The 25,558-nt window shown below is 38.3% G+C and overlaps 1 protein-coding gene across 1 annotated transcript in view; it reads left to right on the forward strand.

The window, feature by feature from the left end:
- Nucleotides 1-25,558, forward strand: part of RANBP17 (RAN binding protein 17) — a 264,626-nt gene that overhangs the window by 141,382 nt on the left and 97,686 nt on the right. The window contains exons 15-19 of the mRNA XM_070732698.1: nt 6,451-6,524; nt 7,097-7,177; nt 15,451-15,514; nt 15,605-15,713; nt 25,401-25,504. Of these exons, the coding sequence (XP_070588799.1) occupies nt 6,451-6,524; nt 7,097-7,177; nt 15,451-15,514; nt 15,605-15,713; nt 25,401-25,504 (432 nt within the window). The remainder of the gene's footprint in view (nt 1-6,450; nt 6,525-7,096; nt 7,178-15,450; nt 15,515-15,604; nt 15,714-25,400; nt 25,505-25,558) is intronic.

Consider the following 25,558-nt stretch of genomic DNA (forward strand, 5'->3'; position numbering starts at 1 on the left):
TGGCGAGGGGCGGGGGGTTGCCCAGGTTCTCCTTTGCAGCCATACCTGGGGGTTGCAACCATACCTGGACAGGGAGTCTCTACTCTCAGCCACTCATGCCCTTATTACCTTGAGGTTCAACTACTGCAATGCTCTCTACATGGGGCTACCTCTGAAAAGCATTCGGAAACTACAAATTGTGCAGAATGCAGCCACGCAAGCAGTCATGGGCTTCCCAAGGTATGCCCATGTTTTTTCACATTACTCGGACCTCATTGGCTGCCAATTGGTTTTCGGATGCAATTCAAAGTGTTGGTTATGACCTATAAAGCCCTACATGGTTTTGGACCAGACCTGAATCTCATAGAGAATCTATAGGGCATTGCCAAGAGAAAAATGAGAGACATGACACAGAACAATGCAGAAGAGCTGAAGGCCGCTATTGAAGCATCCTGGTCTTCCATAACACCTCAGCATTGCCACAGGCAATGTGTGTCCATGCCACTCTGCTTTGAGGCAGTAATTGCTGCAAAAGAGGTCCAAACGAAGTACTGAGTACGTATGCATGCTTATACTTTTCAGAGGTCCAATATTGTTTTAAGTACCATCTTTTTTTTAATTGCACGTAATAATCTAATTTTCTGAGATGGAAGATTTGGAGTTTTCACGAGCTGTACCCCATAATCATCACAATTATGACAAATTACAGCTTGATCTGTCTTGCCTTGCATGTTATGAGTATCTCTCATATGAAGTTTCACCTTTAAGTTACATTACTGAAATAAATGAACGCTTGCATGATGTTCTAATTTTTTGAGTTTCACCTGTATAAAAGTAAAGAAATAGAAAAATAAAATGTGAACCATCACGTTTTTCCTCATTTCTTCCATGCTGTTTATCTTCTTTTTGAACTTGGTTGGAAACAGTTTGCTTCCCCTGTATTATCCGGTGACACCCCCCCACAAAATGTAATAATGGTGTCGGTTACAATGTCCTTTTTGCCAGCAAAGCTTGAATAAAGTTCAGAAAGTGGTAAGATCTAAAATATTTATGCTGGGCCTCTGGGTAATAACTTTCCTGTAATTTTGTGAAGATTCGCTATTCCCAAATCTTAATTCATTATTATAGCCCTTGCAAAACACAAAACCAATGCTTTCTGGTATTTTTGTATTTGCACAGTGTGAAGGATTCATTGTTCTAGTTTAATTTGTTTCATGTGGTGTTTTTGAGTACATTCCATACAGAGCAGTTATTGAATTTCTCTGACTGTCATTATATACCCGAACAACCTTTAGGAACTCTCATTCTCCATCTACAGTTTTATAATATGCTTCATATTTTAAGGATTGACATAATTAGCTGCTGCTTTTTTAGCTAACCATATCTGGGGCCAAAGGATTATATTAACATTACAGTAGTGGAACTTTAATCTGTGTAATGGTTATAACATACTTCCTCAACATAAAATTAAATTCAAACTCGAAGTTCAATTTCTGTCTTCTACACTCTTTGAATACCATTAGAAAAGCAAGATATGCTTTGCAGTGAGGAAACAATATAAACAGGGTGTTCTCATTTCTGTGTTGCTAAAACATTATGGCATTTCAGATATTAATTTGGGAATAATATAGTTAGCTGCTGCTTGCTCCTCATCACACTGTTTTATTAGGAGAGATGCAATTTGAATGGAAGCCATAATTGAACATTATCTTGATTTCAGCCAGTGCTTAAATATTATGCTAACATTAGAAATTAACAGTTAGATTTTTTTTTCAGGCTACAGTTCCTATAAAGCAAATCAGTATGGTTGTGGATTATTGAGGTCATAATCTGAAACATCTGAAGGGCACCAGATTTCCAATCTCAGATGAAGCCATAAACCATAAGTGTTCAGTATGGATTATAAACAACACATTGGGCCATAGGCAATGTTCCCTCTTTTACATGTGCTTTGTTCCGAATGCTGGCAAATACTGTGAAAATTTAACTATCAGCAACAATATATAACCAATGGAGATATCTGTTCTGATAAGCTTGTATTAGGTTCCATTGGGTACCGTATTGGAAGATCCTGCTATAAACCAAGTCATCCTATGCTACATGGTGACTCTAGATGTGGTGTCTGGGACAAAAAAACTCTTATTGTATCTACTTGTCTTTTTTCTCAACCTGACTTACACATTTTGGAAATCTCAAACAAAAGAGAATCTCAATTGAAGCATCTAGGTATATTTAATATACTTGATATATTTAAGATAAATGGTCAGCTGCAATGACCCTCTCCAGCCAAACTAAATATGGTTGATTTAGGCTGTCCTAGATCTGTAGCCTCAATTTCCTTCATAACTGAGACTCCAGAATTCGAATACAAAGAGAAGAGAATCAAATGCATTTCTCTCAGTTCTATTCCCAGCAGAAGACATATTCCCATAAAATTCAACAACTACTTTGAACCGGGGGGGGGGGGGGGACATGACAAAAACGAGAAAGGGAAATTACTGCCAAGCCCTTTTTTGTTAAAAGCCAGAAATGCCAATACAATTTGGCCAACCAGCTTTTGCTTTCTTCAAAATAGACAAAGTGGAATTTGTATGGATGTTCTCTGGTTTTATGATTTATTATTATTATTATTATTATTATTATTATTATTATTATTATTATTATTATTAATTGGATTTGTATGCCGCCCCTCTCCGCAGACTATTTCCAAATTGACTCTCGGTATTATCCACGGTGGCACAATGGTTAAAATGCAGTACTGCAGGCTACTTCTGCTGATAACTGGCTGCCAGCAGTTTGGCAGTTCGGGTCTCACCAGCTCATCGTTGACTCAGCCTTCCATCCTTCCAAGGTTGGCAAAATGAGGACCCACATTGTTGGGGTCAATATGCTGACTCTAAACCACTTATGGCTGTAAAGCACTGTGAAGTGGTATATATAAGTGCTATTGTTGCTATTATCTAAACTTTATTTGAAGGCTTTTATTTTTGTGTTTTATGACTAGTGATGGGCGAACCCAACGAAATTCAGGTTCGGCGAATTTGGGCGGACTTTACAAAAAATTCGGGTGATGTCACAGAACCCGAACCGAACCCCGAACACTCCACGACGTCGAAATTGTGGGATTTCCCAGCTCCTTTTGCTGAAAAGACCCCCTTTTACTAGCTTAAAAGAGAGCCCAGAAACGCAGCTAATTCTATAGCGCAATTGTTAGCTCTCTTGACTTTGAATCTGCTGATTGGGGTTCGAATCCCGGTGGAACCACCTTTTTTTTATTTTTTAAATTTTATTTTTTTATTTATTAGTATTATTAGTATCATCATCATCATCATGCCTCTTTATATAATAAAAGGGGTTTGGGTCCTTTTAATCCCTTCTTAGTGGGAAAAAAGAAAGCATTTAAAAGACCCTCCAGCTCTTGGGGGGCAAAAGGGAACCTTCCTGATGTGCCCATGGAAATAATTAATAAATAATGATGATGATAATAAATAAATAAATAAATTTTTTTTAAAAAAAAAGGTGGTTCCACCGGGATTTGAACCCCGGTCGGCAGATTCAAATCAAGAGAGCTAACAATTATCCTATAGAACTAGCTACGTTTCTGGGCTCTCTTTTAAGCTAGTAAAGGGAGGTCCTTTCAGTCCTTTCCTTAATATTGATAAGCAAAGCTTATTGGGGCACTTTTCTCAGGCAAATGGGTTTGTGGTGGCTATTGTTTGCAAAATTGAAATTGGAGATGCACAGGTTTCTCTATGATGGGATCATATAACTGCTGCTGCTGCTGCAAAAAAAATGTAAATACTGTATACCATGCAGTAAAATATATCCCCTACGAGCCTGGTTAGATTTTTTTTAAAAATTAAAATTTCATTTTTTATTTCAAATTGAAAGAATAGCCTGAAATAGGAAAGCAGGAGGGCTTTTTAAATATATATTTTTTTAAAAAAGTGGTTCCACCGGGATTTGAACCCCGATCGGCAGATTCAAAGTCAAGAGAGCTAACAATTGCGCTATAGAATTAGCTACGTTTCTGGGCGCTCTTTTAAGCTAGTAAAGGGAGGTCAGGAAGAAGTATACATGACATCAAAACTCCGCCCCCGGAATTCCATCGTGGGGTTTCCCAGTTCCTTTTGCTTGCAGCACGGCAAGCAAAAGGAGGTGGGGAATGCCACGATGGGATTCCCCACTCTCCTCCCACGCGGCGACGAACCCCGAACTTCGGCACGTATTTAAAAAAAAAATCGGGGTTAGGTCCGGCATACTGAACATCGCAAAATTCTGTACGAACCCGAATTGTGCGAGTTCGGTTCGCCCAACACTATTTATGACCTTAATTGTGTCATCTAGATGCTGGACTAGAATTGGAAGATAGTGAGTTTTAGTTCTCCCTTTGACATGAAATCATATTGAAGTGGGTTATACTTCCCCATTGAGGATTATATCTGAGGTCGCTCTCTCCATGAGTTGCTATATTGAGAAGGGCCATATAAAAAAGATCAGGTAGGACAGCCCGCTTGGTTCCTTGTCACTTTATGGTGGCCATGCCAACCCTGATTTCACTCACAAAACCAGTGTTCCTTTGGCTCTTAGATTTCATGGTTTTTATGGGATTAAGATCAAATGTTTGTATTCCCTTTTTTCAGTACTTAGAATCAATATAGGAATTCTGTTGGGGATTACAGGAGTTGTAGTCCAAAATAGAATCTTCAGAACCATAAAATGTCCACCCCTGCTTCAATTGACTCATTATCTATAGGAAAAACAAACATGATAAAGTTCTATGCAATACCACATAATTTGTAGTTTATATGGTAATTTTCAACTATCCTAATTTTAGAAGCTTCACTTTCCCAGTTCATATTGTTTTACTATGTTAACCATTCAGCAGCTTAAAATGAGTTTGCCACCAGTGAAAACAAATCAGATTGTTGCTGTTTAATGAGCTTTTCAATTACCTTATTCAGTGGTTCGGATAAATAGGTTTAAGAGGTAATGATCCTGTTTAGCACTCAGGTTTAACTGTCAAATTGTAACAATGAAGGACATCTCTAGGGATAAGGATTGACACAGATCTTGATTGGATAATAGAAATCAAAGCTAAAGCATGATAAAAAGGAGTAGCAGGAGCCACAAGGATAACTGTGAATTAAAGTAGTGTTCTCTCGTTTGACATTTCTAGCAGTGTTTTAAACTCTGTTTTGAATTTTAAACTGGTAGAAAAAAATATAGCTTAACCCATTCTTACTCTTTCTTTGCTTTTTCCCTTAAAGTTGCATGTAGAGGTATATATAATCTTCCAGATGTTCCGTTGAACTATTCCTGATTAGCTGTCTTTTGACAGAAACAAAATTGTGTTGTGATCCTGAAGTCGTTTGACAGGCCAGTTAGGGGAAGTCCCAGTCTCTTCCTTCAGGCCAGCCTACCTCTCCAATTTTAGTAATGCTTTGCCTTGTGGGCCTGGCTGCCTGCTGCTGCTGCTGCTGCTGCTGCTACTGATATTCCACTGTGGCAATTCCTACTAGCCCGCAAGCTTTCCCTCTCTCCCCCAGATGTTGACAATGGGTTTGGCAGTATATCCCATTGCCCCACCTGCCTCCTGATTTTCCCAGTGTTTCCTTTGTTCTCTTGCCCTTCAGCTGTTGCTATTGATGTCCTGTTGATGCTCTTAGTTTTTCTTTCACTGTTAAACCCACACCCTGAAATCATTTTTGCCTCACACAACTGTCTTTCAATCCATATCTTGGGCAAAGCAACTTTCTTTATCTGGACCAGTTACACGTTTCCCTCTGCGTATGAAACCAACCCAGACCACTTGTTCTATGCATGTTTATTGTTGATTTGTTAATTAATCATTTTGCACATACAGTATCTATTACATATATTGTAAAGGATGGAATAGAACAGTGATGGCGAACCTATAGCACGAGCGCCACCGGTGGCACGCGGAGCCGTATCTGCTGGCACACAGCAGTTGCCCTAGCTCAACTCCAATGTGCATGTGTGTGCTGGTCAGCTGATTTTTGGCTCGCACAAAGGCTCTGGGAGGGTGTTTTTGGCTTCCAGAGAGGCTCTTGGAGAATAGGGAAGGGCATTTTTACCCTCTCCCAGCTCCACAGAAGCCTTTGGAGCCTGGGGAGAGTGAAATATGAGCCTACCGGGCCCACCAGAAGTTGGGAAACAGGCCGTTTCCGGACTCCAGAGGACCTCTAGGAGGCGTGGGAAGCTGTTTTCACCCTCCTCAGTCATTGAAGTATGAGTTTGGGCATGCGCGATACCGCTCGCCCAGGTTCTTTTGGCACCCAAGGAAAAAAAGGTTCGACATCAGTGGACTAGAGAATAAGAATTAGGAGTAGAAACTAAAGTACTATTGGTCTGGAACTTCAGTCTTTAAAGTAGAAGTAGAAATGAACAACTAAATATTTTAAAATGCATAGCATGTTATTGAAATACCACTCTTTATTTTTCTTTCAGGTTTATGCTCGAATGTCCGAAGTCTTAGGAGTAACTGATGACAATCAAGTTTTGGAAACATTTATGTCAAAAATGTGAGTTTATATCTGAGTTATTATATACAATTATTTTTGTTGCCAGAGTTTAAATATTACATTTAATACATGTCAATGTTAAATATTAATCTTTAAAATTTCAATTTCAGATTACATGTGTATGTAATCCACATTATCTCCCAGTCTGTTTGTCACTAACACTGGTTAACAGTGTTCTGTTACTTCATTTGATTGAAATTTGAAAATTAGCTATTTTTCATATTTTCCTTTTAAATATAATTTTAAATTTTATGTTAAATTTTCCTTTAAATATATTGCAAAAGTAGAAAAAATATTATTTTACTTCCAATTTAGTAATTACATTAATTAAAACTATTTCTGATAAACGTGACATTAAAAGAGAAGTGGAGAAGCAAAATTTTAAAAAGTATAGCAACTTCCAAGATTATTGTGTATGCAATTGCCTGCACCTAGCCTGCTGAAGACTTTATTTTATGTATAGTTTACACACACACACACACACACACACACACACACACACACACAAACTCACACACTAACATTTTGCTAGAATATATATTTGTAAATATTTTTCTTTTTTAATATTTTAGTGTTACAAACCTTAAATATTGGGGGACATGTGAGCCTGTGATTTCAAGAACACTTCAGTTTTTAAATGATCTTTCTGTTGGATATCCTTTTAATTGTGTATTATACATGATATTTGAAGCTAAACAGTTATAAAGGGAAATTGAAGTTGAATTGAAATTTTAAACACTCTTTATGTACAGAGATGTTTAAAATTAGTCACTTGGTCAGCCTTTTTGATGCATAAAACAGGTTTAAAATATTGTCTTTCTTGTATTAAAAATTGACTTTTTAATGAGCTATCAAACTAATTTCCTGCTGTAATAGGTAAAGTCTGACAACTAAGTATTAGACAATAGTTAATAACCCACAGTGGCTGGATGTAAACAGCATGTAAGGCAAAACCAATAAAATGCTTTGTGTTTATCACAGAGGTGAGTAACCTGTAACCCTCCAGATATTGCTGAGCTTCAATTCCCAGCAGTTCCATTCAATATTACCAGTAGTGAAGGATGCTGGGAGCAGTAGTTCAGAATTATATGAGAACCCATCGGTCGGTCAACTTTAGTATGCGGTGTGAATTAAGCTAGTCTCTCATTTATCATTCATTCATTCATTCATTCATTCATTCATTCATTCATTCATTTCTTTAATTGTATTATGGCTGCCCACTCAAGCAGTTTACAAAATCTAATACTAAGTTAAAAGAATTTAAAAACATAGACAAAATAAAACAAAACACCCTTAGCTAAAAACACTCATGAAAATACAGTGCCACAGCTCTCTTTCTCAATACATTAACCCCAAGCTTGGGACCAAAGCTAGATTTTAGGGACTTTTCAAAGACCCAGGAGACTGGGCACCATTTGTATCTTTGGGGAGATGTGTTCTAAAGGGTGAGAGAGCTGGAACAGAGAATGTCATACTTCTTTAGTCCTACAAGATGGCAACAGTGAGGCTGGTGTTCTAAGAGGCAGTACTGTACTTCTTGTATTCCTGTAATGCGATCCTCTTAATATTCCATCCTGAATGAAATCCATTGAGTGAATACACTCAATGCTGAAATTCACTAGGACTTTATGAAGTGAACATTCCCTGGAAATTCAGTTTCACCAGAGCCACTGATGTAACCATTTCCTTGGCATAATTTGTGGGACTGTGGTCCTGATTCATGATCCATCCACTAAGAAATGGGATTTTATTCACATGGAATGTGAACTTAACTATTAAATAAGATCACTTCAGAATCTATAAATAGTCTAGTTCCTCAAGAACTACAATAAAAGCACACCCTTTCTCTGAACTGTTAAGCTCAGAGCCATCTCAGAAAAGCTCTCCTACCACGGTTGTGCAAACTTGAAAGTTCCTAGAAAGCAGGAAAAAAGAAACGCTTCCTGGTCTATCATTCTGTTCCCAGAACAACAGACAATATTCATTATTCCAAGGCTTCCTGATGTCATTCTTTCTCTACTAAAAGATATGACTTTCTTTGAATATCCTCTGCTGTTAATATGGTAACTGCTTCACTCTGAAGCATTTCATCTTGATAAACTTTTCATCCTGAAGCATTTCATCTTGATAAACTTTTCATTCTGAAGCATTTCATCTTGATAAACTTTTCTGCCTTACCCGATTATTTCCACAGATCTCAGGATTCAAGAAACTGAACCCAGGTTTAGTGTTAGCACTGTAGAATGGAATTCAAAGCATTCTCATTCACAAAGCTTTTAATATTTTTTATCTGACCAGTTCTTTTTTAATTATTGAGATAACATTTCATTCCATGCTTCTTAGTAGACAGTAGTGGTCTTTCAGCTGCTGTTGTTTCAGTTTAGTATTTTGTTCCCTTTGCTGCAAAATGCAATCTTCATTACAGTATAATTTAAATTATTTTGTTTGTTTGTTTGCTTGCCATTTTACTATGTCCTTTAGAAGAGTGATTTTTCTTTCTTTCAGGGAATGGTGAACATCCACATTTAGTTTACAGGGGGCCAGGACAGTTTTTAAACTTTTATGTATTTAATAAGGTCATTTTACACTACAAATCAGTTTAAATGTTAGTTTCTGGAGCTAATTCAGGCTTTCAGAATCCATACTTCACTTGAGGGCCTACGTTATCATGTGCAAGCCATAAAGGGGGATTATTTTTAACATCTGTACTACTTGGGTAGGATACTTAGATAACTTCAGTTGGGTTTGTTGTTGATGTACCTGTCTCCCAACTGCGTTACAACAGCCCTGCCTGTGCTGCTAGAGGCAGTAGCTGGGTTGGCGGTGGAGTTTACCAGGCTTATGGTGCTGGGGGACGTCAACTTACCATCGCTCGGCGAATCCTCGGACACAGCTCAGGAGTTCATGGCTTAGATGACAACCATGGGCCTGTCCCGAATAGCTCAGGGTCTGACTCATAGGGGACACACACACTTGACTTAGTGTTCCTCTCGGGGCAGTGGAGATATGATCTAGAATTAAGGTGTATAGATGTTTCTCCCTTGTCATGGTCAGATCATTTCCTGCTGAGGTTAGACTTTAAGGCATCACTCCCCCATTGCAGGGAGGTGCAGCCGATTAAGTGGTTCTGCCCCAGACGCCTAATGATTAACTTAACAAGCAACTGCAATGATCTACATAACAACTGAGACAAAAAGGTCATAAAATGGAACAAAATTCACTTTTAAAATGTCTCACTTAAGAACAAAAATTTTGGTATCGATTGTGGTCGTAAGTTGAGGACTACCGGGAATGCATAGCACAAAATCATATAGCACTAACAGTATGATAGCTAAAACATGGCCTTATATAAATGTATAGGGATGATGGGTGGAAGGCAAGAAGCAGATCTAACAGGACACAAGCACAAGGTCAGATTCGAGCCTGGTTTTGTAGTGATACAGATGATGAAGTGGAGCTCCTTCTCTGTCCTTATTGCATTTGCCACGGTTCTTTACTAGAGAAAGAGGGAATGAAAAACCTAGTGAGCATAAATTGTGACCATCTGTTATTCATTCCAGGTTGGAAGTTGAGCAGAGAGGATATTGTAACTTTGGAGGTCTAGAGTCTGGATGCAAAGAAACAGGCTCAGATTTGTTAATCCAGAAGCCTGCTGGCTTTTAAGACAATACTAGTTTTGATTCTTCATGAGAGGTAGCACTTCCTCAAAAGAGTACATTCACATAATTTTGGTGGACATCTGGGACTTGAGGCTTGTTGTGGAAGAGCAGGTAACGGCTGTGAGCAAAATATTCTTTGATAAGCTTTGGCTGGTATGTCTGTTGTGCCCTTGATATCTATTAGATTTCTTTATGGCATATGTCAGAAAGGGCAGCATTCTCTATGGAGAACTCATACCTCCAGACCTAGAACGTGTGGCCTTCCACAACACAAATGTCCATATACAGATCCCTTAACTCCTTCAGTTTTCAATATTTTCCCCATTGATAGTAAGTGTAGCACATTTGTACAGCCCTAACTCCATGGCAATATCTTGGCCATATATAAAAAGTATTAAGCAGCAATTCCATTTCAGATGCTGTTTTTCTGTAGTGCTTCCAATGCGCGTTGTAAAGGAAGTGAGATAGCTTGGCAGAGGTTTTTAATGTTTCATAACCATGGCCTGACTTGTTTGTTCAAGTATTTTTGACAGAGGAATTAATGCAGTAACAAATGGTTGTGAGTCTCCTTGAAATATTCCCATCTTAATGTTAAATCTCTTCCAGTCTGTCACAACTGGCCAACAGCCATGTCTTCTTTTGTGCCATTGATCTTTGCACAAAGCTTTCGACCGGCTCCTCTGATTTCTAGGCACTTGATCATCCAGTCATGTGGCAGGGACTCAAATGCCTTCAGTTGTTCCATATAAAGGAGGTGCGATAGCCTGGCAGATGTTTTGGATGTTTCCTAGACACAGCTTGACTTGTTTGGTATCTATGCTACATTCAACTTGACTTCCTTCTCTTGCAGTTTTACAGAATAATCTTGTCAGTTAAGAACTGGCCTATTGTTCCTCTGCTGTTTAGGGGGTTTTCTTTTTGCTCAGGTAGAAAGAACTTCTTTTCAATTAGAGAGTATCCAACCTTTTGGCTTGCCTAGGACACATTGAATGAAGAGAAATTGTCTTGGGCCTCATATAAAATAATATAGCTAATGTACTGTGTATAAATCACATAATTAATGTATGGGGCATTACTAGTGCATGGCCTCATGCGGCCCATAGGCCATTGGCTGGACCATCCCTGAACTAGCTTTTGTTAAGTGGCCTATAGTTGCCTAGGGTTGACCTTTTGTTGGATCTTTCATTGACAAGTAAGTTTTGCCAGATATTAACCATTCTTCTTTAGCACCTTGCAATATGTTGTTATATTATTTTTACTTTTAAGATTATTCATTGCTATAGTATTTTTGTTCTTTCTTTCATAACCCTTTTAGTTGACAGATAATTTTATTCAGTTATTTAATTTAATAAGCAGTATAAAAAGTTCTTAGGTTCTATACAGAATCAGATTAGCTTTGCAAATTATTTCTTTAATTGGCTGCGTGAAATGAACATTATTTTGAATAAATAAAATGTTGCCAACTAATAAATCACCCAAAATTACATATTTTTATCTTCTGCCTGTTTTAAATGGATGCAGCACAGTACACCTAACCTAACCTAACTGTTGTTTCATTTTATTCTTGTGTGTTAGTATTAGTTAAGTTTAAAATTGTATTTCTTGGCAAATGAGAAAAGAATTCAGAAGTATTAAGACACCCACTTTTGTGCTAGAATTTAATATGCAACTTTTTATTGGAAAATAATCGTCCTTGTCTGGCAAAATCCACCATGCAATATTTCTGTTAGTAGACATAATGTAATAAAGGCAGGGAGGGCTATTTATCACAACAAATTTTGAGGATTTCAGGATTCTTTTTATTATTTTAATATATTTCTTTGATATTAAATCAGAAAAATGATAAATTACACCTGTCGAGGTTGCTTTTCCTTTTTGCTGGAAAATGATGAACAACCCAATTTTGCTGGTCATTTTGGCTTTTACCAGTACATACTTTTTTCCTCTTAAAAATTTATTGGCTCAGCTTTTAAAGAAAAATACTAAAGTACTTTTTATTTCTTACATATGAAGTGTTTATAAATACTTCTGGTATTGCAAACTGTGACCTTTATAACATTGCATTAGTTTATCAGAACAACTCTGGCTGTAGTGCTCACTTAGCACAAGCATGCTTCATTCTGATGGGGATTATGCCAGTGGGGTAGGTTGAGGATTAAGCTCCCATTAGGTATCTAAAATTTTGTGAGAAGCACTGGAATTTTTTGGGACATCACATTTCATTGACTCATTTTCAAAAGAGTATATTAAATTGTGATTAATTTAAGAGGCTAAAAAATAATTAGTTTATTTTTAAATGCCTCTTCGTTGTTTAATTCATTCATATGTATATAATGTCCTTTCAGTAACAATTGCCATGTGTTTCTTGAAATTGCTGCTTTTATTATGCATAAGGATTATTTATTGCCATGGGGGGCATGTTACACTTTAAAAATAATTTTAGAAAGGATAAAAGAGAGGAAATTTTAAGCAACAAGAGGCAACAAATGATTTGTGTTGCTGTCTTCTTTTGTATTATTTTAACACTTTTTCCAAGCTTGCATATTTAGAGATATATTAGCCCAATTTGATTTTAAGGCTCGGTTATTTGAATTATAAATCATTACGTCCCTTCTAGCTTGATCAGTCATGGAATAGCTTTGAATTCATTTACATAATGGAATGTGTTAGTGTTTCTTTTATGTTGGTGTAGCAGTGCTGCTTTCATGTATTCTCTTTTGTTTGTAATAATTAACTTTATCATAATGTTTCCTGTAATTGGGCCTGTATAGTTGTGTGTGTGTGTGATGCTTTTGTTTGTTTTTGTTAAGTTACTGCATGCAAATGACTCATACAATTTGGGGTTTCTACTTCCTCCTGTTTACGTTGACTGAAACTTTTCTTTAGATTTGAGAAAGGTCGAGTTCTCAGCCTGAAATGTTTGGTTTGGGATGGTAATATTTGCATTAATAATTGAAAACATTTTAAATGAACATTTTAAAATCTTACTACAAAAAAGAAGGCAGCTTACTTAAAACTTGCATTATTGAGCAATGAACTACGTAGTGCTCTGAACGTGATTTCCCCAATCTAGTACCTGCCAGGAGGATTGAGACAGCATTCCCAGAATTCTCAGTTTTATTTGCAACCTATCTAGGAGCTTCCAACTCAAGAAGCTTGGTAATTATTTACATTGATGTAATAAAGATAAAAGTTATGGCCATTTTCCAATATTGATTTTAAGTGGCGTTGATAACTATCATGAGTTTATGATCATGAAATCTAACCAGTCCCCTTTGTCTAAATATGCTACACGCTTGTCACATGAATTATAACTGTTATGTAAATAGTATTAAAAGTAAAATTCCAAATTTAAGGACAGATAAACTGTATGAAGGTGAAACCACAAAGATGCGGATATATACTTGAGATAAAAGGAAATATAAATATATTTTCGCTTTAAATAATTTCCAGATTGCCAAGACACTCAAGTGTTATGAACCTACAAATTCCTCTGTTATTAATAAAAAGAAATTTCTCCCTTCTTGTGGACAAAAAAGCCATTACAAAAAAAGTGAGAAAGCTCTGTTCCAAGGAGAATAATACAGGAATAATTCAGTTGCTGAACTTCTTGTTACCTTCTCCATTTCATCTCAATGCTTTTTTAAAGGAAGATTCTAATAATCTTCATTCATAGAATCATAGGGCTGGAAGGGATCTTGGTCATCTTCTACTCCAACCTTCCCAAGACAAGAGTGCTGATTCCATCCCAAACAAATGGTTGTCCAATCTTCTGTTGAAAACCTCCAGCAATGGGGGACTCACAATTCTGGGAGGAAAGCTGTTCCATTGACTATTTGTTCTCACTGTTAGGACATTTCTCTAAAGTTCTAGATTGGATCTCCCTCTGACTAGCTTCCATCCATTGCCTCCTGCCTGCCTTCAGGTGCTTTGGAGAATAAATCAGTCCCCTCTTTCCTGTGACATTCCTTCAAGTATTGGAAGACAGCTATCATGTCACCCTTAAGGCTTCTCTAAATTAGACTGAAGTTATTAGTTCCCTTAGATCAGAGGTGTCAAACTCACAGGCCAGATGCTTCAAATGCTGACTCCACCCCCTCCTGGTTTAGTGAAAGGAGGAAAAGTCCCCATATGTCATGTGACAACAATGTGACGATGCGGGTTTGACACCCCTGCTCAAGATGTTCATGAAATGGTTTAGACTTCAGACCTCTTATCATCTTAGTTGCTCATCTCTGTCTTCTCTTTTGTTTTGGTATTGTGGTGACTAGAACTGGACACAATATTCCAACTGAACCCTTACTAGTGCAGCCTAGATAAGTACTATTGTGATCTTGATGGTATCTCTCCTGTTGATGCAGCCTAGGACTGCATTTGCTTTTTTGGCAACAGCAGCATACTGCTAGCTTATACTTAAGTTTTGGTACGCCAGGGTGTGTAGATCCCTTTCACAAGTCTGTACAGTACTATTACTGAGCCAAGAACTTGCCTATTTTGTATTTGTATTTGGTTTTTCCTGCATAAGCGAAAAACCTGATTTGTTCTCACTACTGAACTGTATCTTATTGGATAGGACCAGGGGTGGGCTACTGCCTGGACAGAGTGGAACACAGTGGGGTAGCAAAAATGGAGCTCCAACCCCGAGCACCCAGTTTGCACTGAAAGATGTTGAAAGAAAATGCAGGGCGTCCTGCATAAGCCACGTCCACATTGTGGTAGTAAAACTTTTGGTAGCCCTTCACTGCATAGGACCCAGTGTTCAAATCTGTCAAGATTCTTTTGAATCTTGAGTCTCTCTTCTAAAGTGTAAGCAGTCCCCGTCCCCCCAACAGCTTCTCTCATTTGCAAATTTGATAAGTGCTTGGATGAATTACATTGTCCAAAAATATATTGTCCAAAAATAACAATATTGAGTTTGATTCTTGGTGACTATAGGAAACCTCAAATAGTTTGTGTTTTTCAACAATCTAGAAATGGATTTGCCTTCTCCAGGATGAATATATATTTGCTTGTAAATCTGCAAAGGTCATGGAAGATTAACTATCCCATAGTTCCCAATGTTATACATTTCCCACGGATTTCCTTAAAAATACACAAGATTGTTTTTCACATATGTGCACTCATCTATATACAACTATAGATACAATACATATATCCATTTATGTTGTTAACTCTTGTTTACTGTTGTCTGTCAGTCAGAATTTTAAATTATGTGTGTGATATTAACAAATTAATTGGACTGTGTTATTTTCCTTAACAAGAAATACTTATATCCTTTTAAAAAAGCTTGTGAAAATAGATGCTGTGAAGTTCATGCTACAAAATCATACGGTAGGCCTTTTTGAGTTTGTTTGGGGTTTTTTTAATTTCTAATTTTAAATCACGAATAAATTTATTTTGTTATCTGTTTTTTACCACCAGAGTAAACACTTTCCATTCTTGGGTGTCAATGATAATTATGGTCTGACTGATCTTAGATGCAGAACAATTTTCTATACTGCTCTTACACGTCTCCTCATGGTAGATTTAGGTAAGAATGTGTTCATTTATTTATTTATTTATTTATTCAATTTTTATGCCGCCCTTCTCCTTTGACTCAGGGCGGCTTACAACATGTTAGCAATAGCACTTTTTAACAGAGCCAGCATATTGCCCCCACAATCCGGGTCCTCATTTTACCCACCTCGGAAGGATGGAAGGCTGAGTCAACCTTGAGCCGGTGATGAGATTTGAACCGCTGACCTTCAGATCGACAGTCACAGCTTCAGTGGCCTGCAGCACAGCACTCTACCTGCTGCGCCACCCCGGTTCATCTTTTTTTCTTCTCACGTTGCACACATTTCTTTACAAATTTTCTTAATAATTAACTCTTAGCATCAGTGCTATTTCTTTCAGCCAAAATAATGCATGCTAGATCATTTCGACAATATTATGTTGAAATCTAGTAACTTAAATTACATATAAAGAAAGCAAATTCTTTTAACTTGGTGATAAATATGAGCTTTAGCTACTGCTGTCCCATAGAAGTTATACATCTGGTGTGATTGCATGTGTTTAAAAAGTCTCTAAGATCAGTTCTAATTAAGAATATGCTGGCATATCAAACACAGGTTAATGGAAGTGTTTCATTAGAAACTAGAGCTAGAGTTAATAAACCAATAAGTGAGAAATTGCTGTATCATTGCAAAGGAAACTTGTTTAAAGCATTCTGCCCTGGATAGGGCTGTTCTCTTAGGTGGATTTTCAACATTTTGGCTTATTTTCTTTTGAGAGAGCCCATCAGAATTTTATTTTTGAATGTGTGACTGTTTTCCGAATGACAGTAAAAGTTATCCTATAAGCTAAGGAAAATGCAAAAAAAGTATTCCATTGATTTCTTAATTGCAATAAACATTTAATAAAATGACATTATTTAAAAAAAAAGAAAAAAGAAAGCAAATTTTAAGGTTTGGGGATGGAAATTCATAAAAGGTAAAGTATTAAGTTCTAAAGCAAGTATCGGAATTTCCAAATGCATCTTCTTGTTGCAGCTTATCTCAAAACACTTATCTCTTTATAACACACATGCAAATTCCAGAGGTGGGTTCCTACTGGTGCGGTAGTAGTGGTGCCGATTGCACAACTTGCGCATGGCAGCTCTGGTACTTTTTTTGCTGGTCTGTGCACGGCACCATCTTTCTTTGCTAATTTTGGGGGTATTTTTTGCTCTCTGAGCATGCGCAGAAAGAAAACCATCCCTCTGCACATGCAGGGAAACAAAAACGCATGAGGAGACAGGTGAGAGGAACCCACCCCTGGTACATTCTCTGCGTATGTTATTCAGAACTCTCTAAAGCTACATTTTGTACTTGTCACTCCATTTTCATCGCTATTTTTTTAAAATTAACATTTTAGATAAACTCAATATCACCACAAATCTTTATAGATAAATTCTAGAATTTTGGAAAATAATATCACAGTTACATCTTTGACTTAAATTATTACGGAGAATTTAGTCCAGCATTCCAATTTAGTCCAATTAAATCTCTAATTAGAGTCTTTGAATCTCTTAAGTCTTTTTTCCCCCCAACTACCATAGCAGTTACACATTTGGAATCTTTCTCTTTAATCAGTGACTCCTTAATATATTTTAACTAGATTCATAGTGTTGTTCATTCATTTTTCATAAGTGAGCTAAAGATTATATGGCTGCATGTAAAAGCTGCATTTTTTAAGTAACCACAGTATGGAAATAAACATCTTCCTCTGTGGGGTACTCTGTGTATCTCATATAAATAAATAAATAGTAACAAATCTTATATTGGAAAAGCGACATGTAGTTAAGTCATGCCTTCATTAGTAAGCACTTCCCTAAATAGGAGAGTACTAGTAGTCGTCCCACTTGTGAATTATCTGGGAAAAAAGCATTAAGACTGTTCAGTTTAGAAGCTTGCAATGCACAATTGCCAAAAAAACCTTGTAGCCTATTTGCAAATGTAAGGTAAATACCTTAATACTTTGGGTTGGGTATTCTAAATAAAAATGTATTAATTGATTAAGAAGTGTGGCTGGGTTGAAGACGTGAAAAATGTTTTATCATTGTAACTGATCACTTCCAATTTTCCAATACCATGTCACTCAATGAAGGCAGTGAGAGGGCCGCACTTACCTTTCCCTACTGGATCAGTCTCAGTCGGGGCATGCGCAGAAGCAAAGAAAGGCTGAAAATTGCTGAAATCTCATGTGCAAGTGCCTTGCATGATTTCATTGTTTCCATGCATGTGCAGGAGTGTGTGGGGGCACAGCAGGGATGCACAGATGCGTATGCATCGCCGTTTCTGCTACCGGAACAGCAATCCCAGGTGTACGGGGGCAGCCCGCCTCTGAATGAAGGGTATATCTAGAACCATGATGGCAAACCTATAACACACCTGCCACAAGGGGCACACAGAGCCGTATCATTGGGCACGTGAGCTCAGGTCCGGTGTGCTTGTGTGCGCTGGCCAGCTGATTTTGGGGCCTTCTGGGCACTCTGGAGTCAGGAAACAGACTGTTACCAAACCTCTAGAGGGGGCGAAGAAGGCCGTTTTACCCTTCCCACGCTCCTAGAAAGGCTCTGAAGCCTGAGGAGAGCAAAAAAAGGAACTTCCAGTCCAACCGGAAGTCGGCAAACAAAATGTTTCTGGCCTCCGGAGGACCTCTGGGAGGGCTGTTTTTGCTTTCCCCCCGGGTCCTACGAAAGCTCTGAGACAAAAAATGGGCATGCCTTCTTGTGCCAAGAGCAGGAGGGGGGTCACACATGCATGCATGGGGAGGGCGCATGGAATTATAAGTGTGGGCATGCGTGGGCATCACACTCCCTGCGTTCCCCCCTTTTGGCATGCGAACCAAAAAAGTTTCGCCATCACTGATCTAGAATTTCTGAATCCATGTTAATTTTATCAGAAATGATGGCGCCACAACTATTGGATTGTTTGTATCAAGAACTGTTGATAGTGTAGCGAAGTTGTGTACATTTCTTTTGCCTGGAGGACTCTGTTTCTCAGTCTGTTGCCACCATCTTTCTGCTCAGTGGAATCCTGTCAAAAATAACCATAGTCAAGACTAATTATATACAGATAGTCTCCTGGTGATCGTGTCAGCCTTTGTTTGCTCCCTGCCATCTGTCAAAATTATACCTCTCACGGGATTCTTAGATCTGGATCTTTATGAGGGCAAATATGATCCCTCATTATTCAGTCTAACTGTGGAACATTCTTATATGGTTCTCCCTGCATTCAAGCCAAGGAGAGACTTATAACTGCAAAATAAAAACAAAGCTGTAGTGAGCAGAACCTATTGTTGAAAATGATGGGTACTTGAAATATTTGCAACCAAAATCAACTGACTACATCTACTGTTTCATATACTACTTGCTTTCTACTGTTGGGAAATATTGACTTCTCATCCTTAATGGTTTATCACCTTCTAATGGATGAGATATTGCATCCCATTTCCCACCTCCAGCAATTTAATTAAATGCTTCCTAAAATGTTTGAACCTTTAACAGCTATATTAAAGTTAGCAAAGTTATTCTACCAGTAGTAACACATTGAGTATCACTATGAATCTGGCTGTTTACCTTCATGTGACATCCATTATTAAGAGAGCAGATCCATTATGGCTTGGAGGTTTGACTAAACTTCTGGACATATCATTTGTTTTAATCTATGCAATGAGTACCCAAGCCTGACTGTTCCTTTCACAAAACTTTTTGGATACTTCTACCACTATGTATATGTGAATTACAAAGACTGTGAATAGGAGGATCAAAGTACAGTGGTACCTCTACTTAAGAACTTAATTCGTTCCGTGACCAGGTTCTTAAGTAGAAACGTTCTTAAGAAGAAGCAATTTTTCCCATAGGAATCAATGTAAAAGCAAATAAGGTGTGCAAACCCATTAGGAAAGAAATAAAAGCTTGGAATTTGGGTGGAAGGAGGAGGAGGAAGAAGAGGAGGAGGACAGTCGCTGCCAAAGGAAGAAGGTGAGGTGAGGTGAATCAAAAAAATCCAAAACTTTAAGGCTAAAAAAAAAAGAAAAAAAGAAGGACTCTGAGGCGGCGAGGAGGAGCATGAGCCTCCCATATACCCGGTGCGAGGCTGCCTCCCATACCTTGCCCCAGAGAGAGAAACACAGGTGGGCGAGAGGGCAGAACCTCCCGCTCCTTTGACCGAAAGGTGGCTGGTGCTGCTACTACCTGCTTCCTCTTCCTTCCCATGCTGAAGGGCTCCCCTCTCCTCTCACTTATTCGCTTTATAGCCAGCACTTTTCCTTCACTGTGGTGACTCCTCGGTTTGGCTGAAGCCGAGTTGATCTGGCTGGGGTGAAGCACCCCCTTTTGCCTTTCCACCTCGTGGCTCCGGGTGTATGGGAGGCAGCGCGAGGGAATCACCACAGCGAAATAGTTTATTCCCTCTCCAAGCGCCCAGAGAAAGGAAAATGCTCCATTCGCTTGGGGCTGCCAAAGCCTCCTTGTTGCCACCAAAAGGCTCCTCTGGCAACCCAGAAATGCCTGAGATGGCCAGGATTAAAGGGGGAATGGCAGGAAACTGGCTGGGCTTTTGTGCTGCTCTCAAATTTCCTGGGAAATTTTTCTGTGCTCGGGTTTTTAAGTAGAAAATAGTTCTTAAGTAGAGGCAAAAAAATCTTGAACACCTGGTTCTTATCTAGAAAAGTTCTTAAGTAGAAGTGCCATTGTATATATTTGTGACTGATTCCTGAATCACTAAATTCAAGTATGGCATACACTGCAATACTATCTGGATCCAAATATGTACAGAGAGATAAGAGTAGAACCTCTGAATGTTAACATTATGTTCCTGCTTCTTGCTTTTGGGGGTAGCAGCTTGGTCATTTATACTGTCATCACCTTTTCTGCAAGTTGACTCATTTGTATCTATCCCTTAATTCTAATGTGTGATTGAGATAAAGAATTTATAGCCTTTGATACCTTATTGGCAATGAAATGATCAGAATGCAAATATTGAAAAAATCTATTTGCCATTTCCATAAAGCTCCAAAAATATGACACACTTTATGTCATATTCTTCTTAATATGACTTAGATCATCATACAGCAATATCTGTTAGGAATTTATTTGTTTATTTGTTCCTTACATTTTGGAACTGCTCATCTCTCTTGTAGAAGGACTATGGCAGTGTACAATAAAATATTAAACATAAAAGCATTATATAAAGTTAATTTTTTTTAAAAAAAAGATGTAAGAATGATTTAAAAAATCAATTAAAAGGTGAAGGGAGGGTTTTCAAGGCACTAATCTCCACACCATTGCTGTGTGCTCCTTTGACTTCCCCATGTGAGGTCGCAAAGCCATGTTTTTGCTCTTTTCCAGGAGGCCAGGCAAGTGGGGACCCTTCTTATTTCATTATTTGGGGGGGGGGATATTCCACAAGGTGGGGGCAATGGCAGAGATGGCTCTTCTTCTGAATCCGGCCATTTGCAACTCTTTAACTGACAAATTTCACAGCGTACCTTTCTTGTTTGACACAAACGTGTGTCTATTAATTCTTTGGGGCAATGTTTGTCCTACATAGAATCTGTGTGGATTCGATAAAAGGTTGCACAGGCAATATTGGGCATCCAAATTTGTATCACCTTTGCCCCATGAGATGCATTTGGATTCGATTTGCTTCCAGGCTCATTTTAGGTTTTTGCTTCTGGGTTCATTTCATTTTAGGTTCTTGGCCCTAAAGCCCTCCATGGTATTGGGCCAGACTAACTATGGAACATCTTCCTTCCATTATGTCAGCCTGCCCCATTCAGCAAAGACTGGAGCCTCTGTTTCTCTAATTTGCTAGGTGGTTATTCAGCTCAATTGGGGATTCCTGGAAAATTCCATGGCGTGGCTTGGTTCATCCCGGTAAAATTCACATGCCACCTCTATTAGGGCTCAAGTACTTTCCTGATTTCTTATTTAATTTTTGCCTCTGACCCATCTGCAGGATTTTGATATGAATATTGTTTTCAATGTGTTGTTTCATTATTTGACTTTTGACAGTATATTTATGTTCACAACTTACACAGTATATATAATATTATATATATATGTAAGGCTGCAAGTTCAAGTTCCAGTGAGGGTATGGCTAGCTGATGAGGCCAGAACAAGGCCAAAATAGATCTATCCTAGTCTCCTTTAATTTTCAAATCAGAGCCGTGGTGGTGCAGTGGTTAGAATGCAGCACTGCAAGCTATTTCAGCTAACTGCTAGCTGTAGTTCAGCAGTTCAAATCTCACCACCAGCTCAAGATTGACTGAGCCTTCCATCCTTCTGAGGTGGGTAAAATGAGGACCTAGATTTTTGGGGACAATATGCTGATTCTGTAAACCGCTTAGAGAGGGGTATAAAAGCACTATGAAATGGTATATAAGTCTAAATGCTATTGCTATTGTTAACAGCATCAATACTTGAGTAGTTTCACCTATGCCACGTGTTAGATAAACAAGTAAACAACTTACATAATTGTGTGTGCAAACCTAAATACCTGAAGTACAGTGATAGACCTCGTCTTACAAACCCCTCATCATACAAACTTTTCGAGATACAAACCCGGGGTTTAAGATTTTTTTGCCTCTTCTTCCAAACTATTTTCATCTTACAAACCCAAGCCACCGCCACTGGGATGCCCCGGGTCTGGACTTCTGTTGGCAGTGAAGCGCCCATTTTTGCGCTGCTGGGATTCCCCTGAGGCTCCCTTCCATGGGAAACCCCATCTCCAGACTTCTCTTGCCAGCGAAGCATCTGTTTTTGTGCTGCTGGGATTCCCCTGCAGCATCACAAAAACACGGAAGTCTGGAGGTGGGGTTTCCCATGGAGGGGAGCCTCAGGGAAATCCCAGCAGCGCAAAAACGGGCGCTTCGGCTGGCAAAAGGGGTGAATTTTGGGCTTGCACGCATTAATTGCTTTTTCATTGATTCCTATGGGAAACATTGTTTCGTCTTACAAACTTTTCACCTTACAAACCTCGTCCCGGAATCAATTAAGTTCGTAAGACAAGGTATCACTGTATTTCAATCCTCTCTGTTCTTGTAGCCCAACAATAATCCTTACATAATATGTGGGTGGCATGTTGATTGTCTCCTAGAATTGCATTCAAAATTAAATCCTGGTATTGTCTCTTAGAAAAGACACCATAGCAGACCTACCATATCTAGACTGCAAAGTTTCAGGTAATCCCTGTCCCATATTTAGGAGAAAGGTTATTAAGAATTTTTTGTACAGTTACTACTTTATTAGCAACCACAATTGAGACTAACAACTTGTGATTGTGATCAAAAGAGCCATGGTGGCGCAGTGGTTAGAATGTAGTACTGCAGACTAACTCACTGCTTAATCCAGGAGTTTGTTTATGACCTGCTCAAGGTTGACTCAGTCTTCCATCCTTCCGAGGTGAGTAAAATGACCCAGATTGTTGGGGGCAGTAGGCTGACTCTGTAAACCGCTTAGAGAGGGCAGTAAAGCACTGTGAAGCAGTATATAAGTCTAAGTTCTATTGCTATTATAACATCACTTTCCTTTTGATTGTTAAATGAAATGTTGCCATTGATAAGCAAAGCATCTTGTGTCCGTAATTTAAGATTTTATTTTTGCCTTCTCTATCAGCTCTGCTTGTTATAAGCCAGTTGTGAAGCATATTAGTGGTGATTGTGTGATCACAGGAGCTGCAATGATCATAAATGTGTGCTAGTTGGGAAATGCACAAATAGTGATTTCGAATATGCTGTGACAGTAATAAATGTAAGGATTGATAAGAAAGCTTAATAAAAACTATAACAGTTTACTGTAGCCATTAAGTGAACAGGGCAAATAAAATCCCATGATTGCCAGTCTTCTCAAAAATTGTATTCGTGTATAGTTTTCTAAACCCTGTGTGCTTATAACAGATCTATATCAATGCAGTTTAGATTAGAATGGTGTGTGTGTGTGTGTGTGTTTGTTCTGAATTTCCTGTTCTTAGTTCATTATTTCAAAATGTATTATTAAAATTTTGTTGATCACTAAAAGTAAGAGATCACTGTAAATTTTGACAGAACTTCAAAAGATGTAACAATAGTACCATTTTATTTCTGAGTGCAAGGGAAATACTCTGAAAACTAAGTAGCTTGCGTACTCCTGTCAGTGGTATAGAGATATGAATACCTTTCTGTGATACTTGGGGGTAAGGGGTGTCCAATATTTCTAGCCTTCTGAAAAACAATAACAACCCATGAACATCTCGCTTTTCTCAAAGCATTGGGGAGGCTGTAGTCCAAAAATTTGTAGTGGGAGTGCTTGGGGATTTGTTTGTTTATTTATTTGATTGATTGATTCTTATCATTACGCTCCTGGCACCCCCCATTTTCTTTTTTCTTTCTCTCTCCAGGAATTTCTCTATTTTTCCAGCCCTTTATTATTACAGTATTTCATATCCTAATACAGTGGTACCTCTACCTAAGAATGCCACTATTTACGAACTTTTCTAGATGAGAACCGGGCGTTCAATATTTTTTTGTCTCTTCTCAAGAACCATTTTCCACTTACAAACCCAAGCCTCCGAAACTATAACCGGAAAAGGCAGGGCCTCTCTAGGAATCTCCTGGGAGGAAACAGGGGCAGAAAAGGCGGGGAGAAGCCTCCATGGGGCCGCTCTCGGAATCTCCTGGGAGGAAACAGGGCCTCCACCCTCCCTGTGGTTTCCCCAATAGCACACATTATTTGCTTTTACATTGATTCCTATGGGAAAAATTGCTTCTTCTTACAAAGTTTTCTCTTGAAGAGCCTGGTCATGGAATGAATTAAGTTTGTAAGTAGAGGTACCTCTGTACATTCTTACTTTGGAGGGTGATCATATGTTTTCCAGTGGTGCTATATTAACAATGTTTGACCTATTAGTGATTATGGGGGGGGGGGGGGGGCAACTTGAAGAGGGCAGCTTGAATTCATAGTGGGAACAAAAGGACATTATTCAATAATATTATTTCTAAACTGCACAGATCAACGTTTCTCTCCAACTTTCCCACTTTTTTTTCCTGTCTCCTCCCCCACACCACTTATTGAAGTATTTCAATATTATATACTGCTCGAGTTCTTATGGGACTACTTTGTACCTCACTTTTCTTAGCTACTTTTTCCCTAAAGAATGTTGAGCATCAGGGAAACCTCTAACTATAGGATGTGGATACGTTCTTTGAATCACATATGCTATAGTTTCAGCTACATTAGCTTGATACGTATTGGCAGTAGACAGTATGCTAGCCAGTCAGTAGGATTAATTCAAAAATGTTTCTAGTGTAAATATGTAAACTTCATTTACATATTTACTAAATACCTTCATGTATGTGATAGTATGTGATAGCTTCACAATTCCCTTTAACTATGATCTTTGTTGACAGAGATGGTCTATAAAGAAAAGGATATTCATTTAAATGTAGGGGGTGTTTCAAAGTTCCTTAAAGCCAAACATGTGAATAGGATTTAGATCAATTCCTAGAATAAAGAACAAAGGAGAATAGCAATAATTGTTGGTGACTACTTTGTCAGTGCGTGTGTTTATTAAAAGAAGTCATCCAGATTTAAGAACGTTTCAGGTGTAGCTTTGCATAACTTAATTTTTTGTTTATTCATATAATAGCTAATATGTCAAATTATTTAATAATATTTGTGTTTATAGTTGTGTCCTCTCCCCTACTTTTCTTGCAGGAGAAGATGAGGATGAGTTTGAAAACTTCATGCTACCCCTGACAGTTTCATTTGAAACCTTAGCCCAGATATTTAACAATAGCTTTAAGCAAGAGGAAGCAAAGGTAGGTCACTCTGAGTAGAAAGAGAAATCTTGCTCATCATAATAAATAATAGTT

This window comes from Erythrolamprus reginae, chromosome 1 (assembly GCF_031021105.1).
Source record: "Erythrolamprus reginae isolate rEryReg1 chromosome 1, rEryReg1.hap1, whole genome shotgun sequence".
Classification (NCBI taxonomy): domain Eukaryota; kingdom Metazoa; phylum Chordata; class Lepidosauria; order Squamata; family Dipsadidae; genus Erythrolamprus; species Erythrolamprus reginae.